Genomic DNA, 12,947 nt, shown 5'->3' with positions numbered 1-12,947 from the left:
CCTCTCTTGTCTATCCTAACATAAAGCCAGTAATTATTCCTACACAGTGCACTTTCCTGGCTACCTGGCATAAAGGCAGCATCAAAGAGCAGCCAGTGCTTCAGAAAGTGGGAGATGATCTTCTTGAATGTGGCTTTTTTTACTTTGGAACAAGCTCAGGGTTGCTTTCCTCTAGTGTAACCTGCTGAAAGGAATGAAAGGGGTATGTTCCTCCTGCTGTTAGCAGCTACTGATCCCCACAGGAGGCAGCTAGGTATGAAGGCATGAGACCAGCACTTGTCGGACACATTGTATGACTTTGTTAGGACATGAGTAAGTTTGTACACTGCCACTTTGACAGCCACATGGAAAAGCCCTTGTGTCCAAGCTCTAGTTTTTTAACTAAGTGCTTTATGAAAGTGTCAGTATACTTTAGCTGGGACTTAAAGAAACATACATGTTCTCATGAAAGCACTAATGAACTTTTTGTAGGAGCAAACACGAATGCTCTGTGAATAGAAGCAAGCCTCCTTTGAAGGTGGCACCACTTGTGCTTTGATAAGACTGTACTGAAAAGTACCTCAGCTAAACTCTTCACTCTTTATATTCTCTACTTCAAACAAATTCATACTGGCAATTAATTTGATAGCTCTATGCTAGAAATCATAAACTGAGTGACAGGTCCCAAGTTTCTTTAGCACATGATTCTGTCTCAGATACTGTTAAAAATATGTGACAGAACTTTCTAAAGTCCAATAAAATTTTTCTAATTTTGGAATTTAACTGAAAACCAGTAGTCTATAGTTCACCAAACCTTTTCTGGGGGCCCTTAGATGTAAAATAACAAGCTTCTGTCAACAGAGGATTAAAAGGTAAGTAGATCCTCCTCTTAGGCTATGTGAATAAAACAGGGCTCTTAAGAGCTCTTCCTTTCCTTTGCAGAACTAGATCAATCTTAGCTGCTTGTCCCATGAACTGAAGGGAACCACAGGGCAGCTATAAACTGCTGCTCAGAACACTTCCTTACTGTTTTATACTTGGTTCTACCCCCCCCCCACCCCGAGCTGCCTCTTCCTGAAAAACACACTATGAAATGAAAGGCTCATCACTTTTTATACAGTTATTTATTATATTTAAATTAGCACAAGAACATTCGAAATCAAGCCACAAAGTGCAAGTTTGTTTTTTAACAACACAGTTTTTCCCAAAGCAATTCCCAGCCCACCCAGCCTACAAATTACCATGTTATATCATGGTTTCGTATTTTGAGTAAGACACAGTAAACAGACTGAAGACAGAAGAAAGAGAGAGAGATTAAGGAAAAAAAAGACAACTAAAGCCTCTTTCTTCTGCTACTCAACACCAGAAGCACTTAATCAGGAAATCCTTTCCTGTTTACAAGTCTCAGTAACCTGCTTCTGTATATGCTCCCTCTTCTGAGAGAATGACCAAGACCCCACACAGGTCTAGGAAAAGAATATATGGCCCTGTAGTATAGGAATTAGGGCATTCACCTCTGAAAGGGGAAACTTGGATGCTTTTCTTCCTCTAGAAATTATTTATTTCACACTGGTGAGTCACACTTAAATAGCAAGTGCACAAATATGGAATCATGGACAGAGATTTCAACTACATTCCCTGATTTCTAATAGGGCCAGGTAATTTAAATAAGGCTACTTCAAATATTCAAATTAACTAAGTGTACAGGTAATAGGTTGTGTTGTTTATATCTTACAGTGCAACTATTTCAATTTAAAAAAAAAACAGCACTTGTTCTAAGAAAGCTTTGTTCCCTGCTCACTTGACTATATTTGAAGCCTACAGGACGATGGAGACACCTAAACCAGCACACTTACAACAGAAAAAAAAAATCATGCTTATAGTGGAACTAGTCCAGCATTGGGGCCAAGAAAATGATAGAGAAGTAGAGGATCTGTCACACAGGGAGGAGGCTGAGAGTGCTGTGATTGTTTAGCCCTGAGAATGCCCACAGGAGGGAGTGAAGAAGACTGAGCCAGACACTTCAGCAGTGCCAGTGAAAGGACAGGAGGCTGTGCAAGAAATTCTGCATAAGCATAAGGCAGTTTATTTTGGTTGGGTTTTTTCTTTTTTGTGTGGAGGCAGGGTTTGTTTGCTTGTTTTTAAATACTGTGAGACTGGTGAAAGTCTGGACCAGACTCACCCAAGTGGCTGTGACATATCTGTTTTTGGAGATATTCTAAACTCAACTGGAAAAGTCCTTGAGCAACCTGCACTAATCAACTCCACTTCAACCTGGCTGGCGAGACTAGACCAGAGGTCCCTTCCAATACCAAGTTTTTGAGCCTTTGTCCAATACATGACAAAATGTCTGTTATAAGGATGAAAGAAGTAATATAACCCTTATCACATGATATCACATATTTATTTATTATTAAAAACAGACAAGAGAGCATGAAAAAGAGAAGGCTTTGGGGTGACCTAATTGTTGCCTTCCTGTTCCTTAAGGGAGCCTACAGAGACCTGGAGAGGGTTTCTTCAAAATGTAACTTTTCCCCTGAATTAGCAGCAGCTCAGTCTGCCAGAGTGGGGAGGCAGTAACAACAGGTTGTAATTACTGACTGCAAGCACGCACAGCTCGCCTGCCTAATAAATCCTTCCTGCTCCAGATTCAAAACCCACTGACCTGCTTCCAACATTTTTTACACACTTTCTACACTTTTACAATACCCACAGGAGTCATAACCTACAGTTTAAGATGAGATGAAGTTATTATTAATTAAAGATAGAAAAGATTAAAACCCCCCACTGATTATCAACTGAAGCTCAGAACATAGATGTGGCTCAGACAGAAAGTCATGGGGTTGTGGGACAGATTGAAAAAAGTGCCAGACCCTGAACTCAAGGCAGCCCAAGCAGTGAGCTGTTACTACTTACTTACAAATAATTAAGTGTATTTTGCTTAAAAGATTAATTAGATTTAGTGCTTTTTAGCAGCATAGTAATTTTGACAGTTGCAGCTTCCTGAAATTAAAGATGTAAGGATGTAAGATAAAAACATTTTTAATGAGCAATTTTCATGTGCCTCATTCATTCTTTTAAAAAAATATTTTAAAAAGGCTTTATTGAAGTCTAACCATTTGGAGTACAAAATTCACATGTAGTTTTACAACCACTACAGTAGACAAAAGAATGGTATTTTCGCAATTCTTTGATAAATTTCTTCTTTTGCTTTGAAGGCCAAGTAGGGTCATTGTCTATCTCTTGAACCAGAGCTAGAAGATACTGATTGGTTTGTTGCTTTTGATCTTCATATTCTTTGGTTGTAATGCGTTGACAGAAGGTGAAGCCTTTGTGAGAAATCAGAGGGTTCAGATTAAGTTTCATGCATCAGGTAAAAGCCTTGGTTAAAAATACAGTAAGAAACTTAGGTATATTGATATTCCAGTTCAGATGTGATTACAACTACCAGCAATGTGAAACATACAGCTCTCCATTGAGAAAGGATGGAAATCTAAACATGAATTGCAAAAATCAAGTTGAAAAGCAGTGTTACAAATACAGTATCACAGAAGATTCTGTATTGCAAAACAGGCCTGCAAGACAAAGAGCAAATACAGTTCTCACACAGAAACAAGAAGAACATTACACAGTAAGAATGGCACCTTGCATTTGTCCAGATCCAAAGGTTCTCTGTGAGTAAATCAGATCTGTAAGCAAGGCTCAGCACCTAATGCAAGTGAATACATACTTTGGAGAAATAGTTGCCTCTTAACCAGACTACAAAAATCAGGAACAGAATTTAGGAGCTTCTACGTGAGTAGACAGCTGAGCATGGTTTGGGCACCAGAAGCAGAGGTGATGCAAGAGAGATACTTGGCACACCTTAACTATTAAAAAGTTGTGAATCTCTGCAGTAAAGTACTGCCCTGCAAGGACTCAAGCCCCCTGGCTGGGCAGGCAGTTCTGGCCTGAGGAAAGACAGGCATTCAGCTACTCCACAGACACTTTTTATTCCTATACACATTAGAGAGCAATTTGGTTGAACAAGTGTCAGCTGCCTAAAGGGGAAAGATTTCTTACTAAACCTTCTTTAAAAACACCATCATCTTTAGGCTTCACAGAGAGTAGTATTAATCTGAGCTGTCAGAGTTTTTATGTGGACTTGTCCTTCCCATCTTCTAAATTAAGTTTGTCAAACATCAATACTTTTATGGTTTAGTAGAATCAGATGAAGAAAAAAAGACAGCTCTTTCAAAAGGGAAGGCTTAACAACTGACAAAGAGATTAACTCTTAAAACTTCAGCATGGATCTTTAGTTCTGTGCTTTTAAGTGTCTAACTAGATTAAAACCAATTCTAGAGTTCTCTTGCTGGTTTTAGTCTTTTTTATTTCCAGCAGACCTAAGGATTACTTTCCTGCAATTGACAGACCCCTTTTCTTATCTGGGTCTTCCAGCCTTCCCTCCTGCTCCTACCTGGACTTAAGAAGCTCACCAGCTAAGAATGCTCAATAGCTCCTAGGAAAGATTTTGGAAAGAAAAGGGAAGATGATGTCAGCATATGAGGCACACAGGAAAACAGGAATATGCCATGCCAGAGAGCTTACAAACAGATCAAACTATTTCAGCAAGTAGATGGAACCTATATGTATTTATAGATTGGAACCCCAAAACTTAGTAAGAAAAATGGAGTATGGGGTTTGTGCTTCTGTAGTCTCTTCAGTGTGTCAGTGGAGATCACACAGGCTCTGAAAATATTACAGACAGGCAGCTCTTCCCACTGCTGCTCATCTCTGTATTCTTTGGCTTCATAATATGTGATTCTCAGAACACTGAACCAGAAGGAATTTGGCCTCATTCCAGAATCCAACAGAGATGGTAAAAGATTCTGTACCAAACAACTTCTCCAGCAGCTGCTGTATTAAATACATTATTACACAGCAAAATAACTTAGTGCAATTTGTTTCCCTAGGGGTTTCTCTTCAGTGTTTAAGCACACAATGCAAGCAATACAGGAGTCAAAGAAGATGAAGAGTCAGAAAGAAACTCAATTAATTAAGCCAACCCTTTTAATCAGATTGGCAGCAAGGCCAGACAGAATGTTAGCTCAAAAGAAATAAGCTGAAAAGCATTAACCCCACATACAGAAGGGTAGTGTAGCCTAAAGGGAAGCCATTTGACACTTGGTGCACAAGTCCTAAGATCTTAATGAACTTTTTGCTTACCCAGAAAAAAGGGAGAGTTCTTCAAAACACTTAACAGTCAAAACACGAAACAAAGTCTGTGCTCAAGTCATGTAGCAGAACCTTGAACTATTGAGTTCTGTGAGAATTTATAGGTGTCTTGTGGCAAAAATAAAAGAATACTGTTCCTAAATGCAAAGTCCAGTCAAATTCCCAAACCCAGTTAGAAGCAAATCACTTCAGGAATCACATTTTGCACTACTATTTCCAGAAGTAATTATTTGGTAAAAAAAAAAAAAAAATTTAAAAAAATTAAAAAATCATAGGATATCCAAACTAGATTAATAGAATCCTTCCTCTCCAATATTCCGACCAGATTTGCAGACAGCATATAATTTAATATTTAGTGCAATAGCCACTAATCCCCCTAATGTATCACTTCCAACAAAGGAAAATAAGTCTACAAACAATTATAGCCAACTGATGATAAACTAGTTCTTATACAATATTTTATATAAAAAACTTATCCCATCATCTACCTGAATTGATATCTGGATCTTGCCCTTCTAGCAAACTCTGAAGTCTCCTACTCGTTAGTTCCAGAAGAGTTAAAGGAGCCTGAAAATACAACCCAACAAAGCAAATATTACAAAAGCAATACTCCTATGTTTTTATAATCTAAAGCTTTCAGAAAACCAATTTAAAAACACATAGTTAAATGCAGAAGAATTTATGCCCAAATTTATTTAAGTACACATTCAAAGTCTCTCACAGAATTGCACTAAAATACATAGTTTTACTAAGATACATGTGTTTATTTCCGGTATTTCTGCACAAAGAAATAGGAAGCAAAAAGTTCTAGATGCCATTTTCCACGGCAAAAGCTGCAGTGCCAAAGAAGCTGATTTCAGCTTTCACACAAGGCTCTCAATTGCAGCTGTCAGAGTGAACCACCGTCCACTCGCTGTCACTGCTGCACAGTTCTGGCCCTAACTCCAGTGGGGAATCAAAGGCCCAACCCTCATGTCAGAACCCTTAGCACAAATTTAAAAAGGGGGGGTTGCTGTGTACTAACAAATAAAAAACCCCACTAACCACTTAATGCTTTCAAACTAAAATGGAGCTAATTAAAAAAAAATAGTTCTCGCATGTCTCAACCTGAAGTCAGAAGTGGAAATCAATGTGTTGAATAAAAATAAAAACAGTATTTTACTGAAACCAAAGTTCTGTGAAGCTTATTTTTATAGGGTATGGTAAAGCTTCATCTTTTCACATGTGGTAATACGATGAAACATGAAGATTATATGTGCATATTTACACCACTCATCAAGTTTAACAGAAAGTCTACTAGCATTTTGTGGTTCTATTTGTTTTCTTCAATTTAGAAGTTAACATTCCAAAATGCTGAAGGATTATTTAGATTTGTCAAAGCTGCACACATACACGGGGGTACAAGAGCATGCCATTTTTCTACCACTCAGAGTATATGCCAGTGAACTTCTAAAGGAGAAAGACACTAAGATACCTAAACATTTAGTAGGCATTCATTACCAACAGGGTGTCAAAATCAGTCTATAAAAATTATTAATATTTAAATATTTTCCTAATAGAAATCATTCAAATACAAAGGGAGGATATAATTTATAAAGGATTGCAAAGCTCTCAAAAATCTGTCCTGTGTAGTCTGGAATAGCTTCTCACCCTGTTTGGCTGTACTATTAAACTGTAACAAATGGAACATTAAACACAGTTCCTCAGACTTGTCATACTCAAAAAAAAAGCAATTTGTGGCATTTAACATTTAAAATTACAAAGCCAATGATGTAAGGAGAATGATACCTTGAAGAGCTCGGAGTGATTGTCCATCAGAAACTGAGTCAGCAGTTCTGCCTGTGGCTTTGACAGTGTCCTGTTTTGTAGGATGAACTTTGTACAAGTCTTGATGATCACAAATCTGTTCTCAAACTAGAAAAAATAGTACCCGGATTTGGCATTAGATTGACTTGCAGAGTGCTAGCAAAGACTAAGTACAACAGGATGCTATCAGTGGGAAACAGATCACACAGAAAGGCAGTAAATGGAATACTTCTAACTAGACAAAAATTTTAGCTTTGCTATGACAAACTGCTATTTTTCACATTAAGCAGAACAGATACTTACTTGTTTTTGCAATCTGTAGCCCTCAGATTCTGATGCAATGGCTAGGAATGTAAGGAGCCTGTGAAGTTCTTCACTAATATTCGGTGCTAATAATTTTAAATAAAGTTGTAATGCCTCAAGAGCTTGATCTGTTTTTCCTTTTTCTGCCATGGAGTAAAATAGCATATCCAATGTTACTATTCATTTTCAGAGTCATGAATACTTATTTAAATCCCAATAATAATCTCAGTTTTGGAGGTGTTTCTTTCCAAACAAAATTTCATGTTGTTCTAGTTATTAAAAGACTCTTTTCTCAATCCACAAGTTCTAATTTTTCCTCCCCCACCAGGGGCAGGGTGGCAGCAGGCAGTGAGTAAGCAGCTTCATAGTAGCTAGTTGGCAGCTGCGGTTAAGGAACAACCAAATAGGACTGATGCAGCAGCAACAAAGCCTCTTTAGGCAGGATTAACCTTAAACTTGTATTGAAATGAAACCCTTCTGGTTTACTTCTATGCATATGATGGGAGGGTTCTCAATAGTCCCTTCTGTAACTTTGAATAACTTCTATTACTAAAAAGGACCTTATGTCCATAACTTTAAAAACCTTATTCTTGTTAACATGAAAAACTTTATAGCAATGATTTTAGTTTTACGTAATTTCTTAGCAGTAGCAATAAGGCAAATTCTGGCTTGGGGTAAGTAACTTTCAAAATGGGAGTAGTTACATATTGAGTTACCCACAAGAGGCTGGTGAATCTCTATCCTTCCAGATTTTCAAAATTCTGTTGGACCAGGTCTAAGCAAATTGATCTAACTTTGAAATTTGTCCTTGTCTTGAGTACAGGTTCATAATAGTGATCTTGAGCATTTCCTTCCAACCTAAAAAGTGCATCTGCAATGGCATTGCAAATGGCATCATGATTCAGTCAATTGATACTTAGTGACTTCCTCTACACAGCTTTCATCTTGATTTTTTGTTCCAGGTTGCACTTACCTATAAGTTCTATAATTCCTAAATGAATATCAAAATCCTGAGTGGCAAGAAGAGAGTCCTTCTTTTGACTGTAATACTTCACAATAACATCAAAAAGAATCTTCTTGTATGTAGTCAGACTGCTGGGGTTGTTAGTGCTTTGAGGTAACTGCTGACTAACCATCACTAGGAATTGGTCAGGAAAATACTCCAAGCATTCAATTGCAGCATAGAGCCATCTGTCAAGCCTGCAGAAAGAAAATGTCATTTTAGTGCTTGCTTTAAATTGCTCTACATATTTTTATTTTCAAAGATTCATAGAATATTCTGAGTCAGAAGGGACACACAAGGATCACTACATCCAACTCTTAAGTAAATGGGATTGAATCTGTAACCTTGGTATAATTAGCACCATGCTCTAAACAACTGAGCTATCCCAGGGTCCATTTAATCCTTTAAAAGAAAACTAGACAGAAATAACCATGCAGGTATAGTCACATCTATGAACCACAATGCTGAACTGGTTTATTAAGCAGTTTGTGTAACTTATTTCACTACAGCAGTTCAAGAACCTGCTCAAAATGGGCAACTTCCATGTTTTTCTGATGCTAAAGGCAATACACCTGAGACAAACCCAGATCAAAACAAGCTGCAATCATGCCAGACTGTCCCTGACCCCAGGATTTCAGCTAGTATTTGAAAACCAAACACCACCATTACTTCAACACACACACTGAGAACACACCAGGGCTAACCAGGGTGAAAAAACCTGATCTTTACAGAAGAGAAAAAGGCAGTTAGTTTGAAAAAAGAGGAAAATACAAGTTGGTTAAATTCCAGAGGACTAAAGAAGCAGTTTATATAACCTACTATAAAGGCATGGGTTTTCACAAGCATCTATCGTCTCTATAACTAAGGAAAAAAAATGTAACCTAATTATGCACCTAAAATTCAGGTGCGTAATTTATTGTTGAAAGAAGCCAGAAGATTAGAAAAAGTCTCAGCCATTTTGTACAGAAGGAATGTAAAATCTTAGAACTGTGTGGGGCAGAAGAACAATTACTTTTACCTCATTCTGGATGTAAAATAATTTGATCTGAACCAATGACAAGTTGTAAATATTATTTAAGATCCACAGAATCTTATTTTTATCATGGAGAACAGAAACAAAGATTGCGAAATTGCAGATAAAAACTGAAATAATTTGACAAAAATAGTAATTCCTAAGAAATTTACATCAGCCTTGACATATTCATTAGAAGCATACGCAAGATAGAGATCAGCCTAAGTATACTAAACAGGAACACTACAAAAGTAAGAGAAAATTTAAGGAAAAGAACACTAACAACATGCAGAGACATTTATATTCTCATTATATAAGCATTCCTCAGTGCTACACCTCGGTTTCTCCTTTTCTCTTGCTAACAACAGATGCCTTATTGACTTTGTATCTTCACACCACAGCCACCAGGAACTGTGACAAAGACTCAGAATAAAGTTTCCAAGTTCTGATCTCTGTTACAGAGACCTAAGAGTAAAGAATCTGATCTAGAAATTGGGCATGTTTACAACATTCAAGGTTAAAGTTTTAATGTTTACTTGAAATGCTCAAATGTCCAACTCTAAACATACACTTTTTGTGAAATCACTTACCATTTCTGAAAAGAAGTCAATCACACTAATGTCACCTCTGTCTACAAGTACACAAACATAATGACGTCTATTTGTTCACTTAAGACAAATCTTTGATCAAGAATATAATAAAGCCTTTATTAACAAATTTATTTAATAGATATAAAACTTACTCGGGCAAGTTTAAGCTACATGTAACCTCTCTGTCCAGGAAAGTATTTGATATAACCATGTCTTCTTCTTTGCCAAAACTGTCTGATTTTGTCTTCACTGAAGACACCAAGAAATCTTCTAGAAGGGGAACATCAATTAACTGCAGCAGTCGTAGCAGAGCTTGCTGTTTCCAGACATCTTCTATTACTGATACCATAAACAAACAAAAAAACCCACAGAAATAAGATCTTATGTAAACAACTCACCTTTGTTTTTACTCACTAAAGAATCTTTAAAGTGTTCAAAAAAAACATGGTAACAGCATAGTGTGAAGTTGCTGTGCTGGGTAAGAAGGGATCAAAACAGGAATGCTAACAAAAATAAAAATGTCTCCCCCATCATATTAGGATTCAGAATAAACTACTCTAATTAGTAGAAGATAAAAAAAGACAAGTGAAAAGCAAAGGAATCACATAATAAAGATAGTCTTAATCTTAAGACCTACTTCCTTCTGAAGTAGTATTTTCATAAATAGCACATTATGCAAAAACATAACCCTGTTGTGTTTCCTTTGGTTTACAAGCATTAACCCCTTAATGCTTATTTAGATATTTTGTTATGAGTGACAGGTTAAATTTAGGTCTCTGGAGCATTGTTAAACAGAAATAGGGCACTCACTACAAGATACAGTGAAGAACAATCAAGTTTTAAAAAGACAAAATTCAATCCTCACCTCCTTTTGAAAGCAGGTGAGCTGGTTCATTAACCACGATCTTTGGAGGTAAAGATGCATGAACATATATTGATTGAAGAAGCTCCTCAATCCTCTTTTTATCAGCTGCTTCTAATGCTAAGGGGTTTGAAAGTGTTGTGCCACACTTCCTGCTTAGGGAGGGGGAAAAAAAGATGTACAACAAATACTATTAGAACACATTTGGCTTTCTGTTACTTACTAAATTGCTCTCAAATCAGAGCTTTAGGGCTTCATTATATCTGGAGTCTATCCCGCTACTAGAATTCCTATCATCCACATCTGCTTTCTGGAAAGGGCAAGGGTATTGATTCCAAATACTGTTTGCTAGTTCCACTTTGTTTACTGGCTTTCAGTAAAACTAGCTTATTCATGCTAAGTCTCAGATTTCAGCACAACTGATAGCAAAACCAAATTATTCCTAGGCTTATGCTACTGTGCCAGACTCTATTCCAAATAACAAATGGCGGATCAAAATACTTTACCCAAAAATACCTGGAAGCATCTACAATTTAGACATGACACTTCTCAAAAGTGGCACAGACTTTTCAGAAGTCTCCAACACCTGGTTTAGTCAGGCATAACTTCATTTAAAGGTAACCCTCCTTAACTTTTTTTAAAAAAGAGAAAAATTAGAATAGTTTAGAATAACTCACTTGGAACATCGTTTTGTTTTCTGTTTGCAGATTTGCTCAGGAGATAAGCTTTCATTGTCCTTATTCTTACTTGGAAGAAGAGGAGGATCAAGACTGCTGTTTACAAATCTATAGAGACTAGTGTCTGTGTCTTCAAACTCCGTCTCCTTCCCATTCTTGAATAAGTAAAGCTTGGCTCCAACTGGCTCAAACACTTTGTGATCCATCAACGCTTGGCACACACGGACCCCCTTCAGCCGAGAAATGTCATTGCAGCTTAGGTACATGCTTTGCATAAGATGGCTCAGAACCACATCAACAGCATTGGAGCCGGTGAAACAGTTTCTATACGTTTTCAGGTGTTGTCTACGTCTTTTGATTTCCACTTGATTGTGAAGGGCATGTATAATACTATTCCACAGCTGAGTTGCTTGAAAAGGACCATTGCAGTCTGCAAAATGTTTATATGAAAGTTTCACAAATCTAAAACCTTTAATACTTAAAAAAATACACTGTGGTTTTAGTTTTATATTTTTTAAAAAGTATTCAGAAATCAGCTGAATTTTACAAAGACAAAGATAATATTTCATGACTCAGTCCTTCTTGTAAGCTGACTCACACCCACTATGGTCGATTCAAGAGAAGAAAAATCCACTTAAAACAATGGATGAAGGTTTTTTTGTCATTGGTATGACCACACATTTGTATGTACGTGCTGTGTGCATACACATTAAATCATTAGAGAATCACAAAACAGCCGAGGCTTGCAGGGACTCTGGGGTCTATCTGGTTCAACCTCCCTGCTCAAGCAAGGCCACCCAGAGCTGGTCGCCCAGAACCAGGTTTTGAATATCTCCAGAACCTGAGTTGTCCACGAACGATATCAAAACCTTTCTAGGTAACACAGAAGAGAGTCTGCCTCCATCCTCTTTGCCCTCTTACAAAGACGTCCAAGCCTTCTCTTCTCCCGGCTGAGCAGCCCCAGCGCTCTCAGCCCCACTGGGGGAGGTGCTCCGAAGCCCCCAGTGGATCCTCACACATCGCGCCCAGCTCGGCAGACAAGTGTTTGTAGTGCATTAATCGCGCCTGGCAGCCAGCCCAGCTCCACGCCGAGCCCTACAAGCGGCATCCCCCGTAAGCTCAGCTCCAGGGGTACGGCCGGAGGAAGCTCCTCTCCTCCCCGTTCAGCTGCCGAACCTCCCTAGCCCCGTTCTGCCCGCCGCCCCCTCCCGCAGCACCGGCTGTGCCAGCACAAACATCGGGCAGGCACCGGCCCCTCGCAGCCCGCTCCGCTCCCCGGCCCCTCCGACGCTGCGGGGGAAAAGCTGCTGCGGCGGAGAGACGGGGATGACGCTCTTCGCCCACCTCGGCGCCGCCCGCTCCCCTGCCGCGGCTGCAACTCGCTCTGGCTACGGATCCTCCTGAAGCGCGGAGTCAAATACCCCGCCATGGCCGCGGCCAGGCAGCTGGCGGAAGCCGGCGGAGCGCATCACTTCCCGCCCGCCGCCCCCGGCCGCGCCCA

At 38.8% G+C, this 12,947-nt stretch overlaps 1 protein-coding gene across 2 annotated transcripts; it reads right to left on the bottom strand.

Moving 5' to 3' along the window:
* Positions 1-1,084: 1,084 nt before the first annotated feature.
* Positions 1,085-12,924, bottom strand: DEPDC4 (DEP domain containing 4). 2 transcript variants are annotated; one of them, XM_059846706.1, is made up of 9 exons: positions 12,791-12,924; positions 11,447-11,876; positions 10,773-10,924; positions 10,060-10,246; positions 8,276-8,502; positions 7,303-7,445; positions 6,982-7,107; positions 5,682-5,760; positions 1,085-3,308 (listed from the first exon to the last, which is right to left on the bottom strand). In XM_059846706.1, the coding sequence occupies exons 1-9, from the start codon at positions 12,873-12,875 to the stop codon at positions 3,091-3,093; spliced, it is 1,647 nt and encodes a 548-aa protein (XP_059702689.1). In that variant the 5' UTR covers positions 12,876-12,924; the 3' UTR covers positions 1,085-3,090. The 2 variants fall into 2 exon arrangements, with proteins under 2 accessions (XP_059702689.1, XP_059702690.1); XM_059846707.1 differs by having other exon boundaries at positions 10,773-10,921.
* Between the last annotated feature and the right edge of the window lie 23 nt (positions 12,925-12,947).

The sequence above is a fragment of the Haemorhous mexicanus genome, chromosome 5, assembly GCF_027477595.1.
Source record: "Haemorhous mexicanus isolate bHaeMex1 chromosome 5, bHaeMex1.pri, whole genome shotgun sequence".
Taxonomy (NCBI): Eukaryota; Metazoa; Chordata; class Aves; order Passeriformes; family Fringillidae; genus Haemorhous; species Haemorhous mexicanus.
This window is presented reverse-complemented; position numbering and strand designations above follow the sequence as displayed.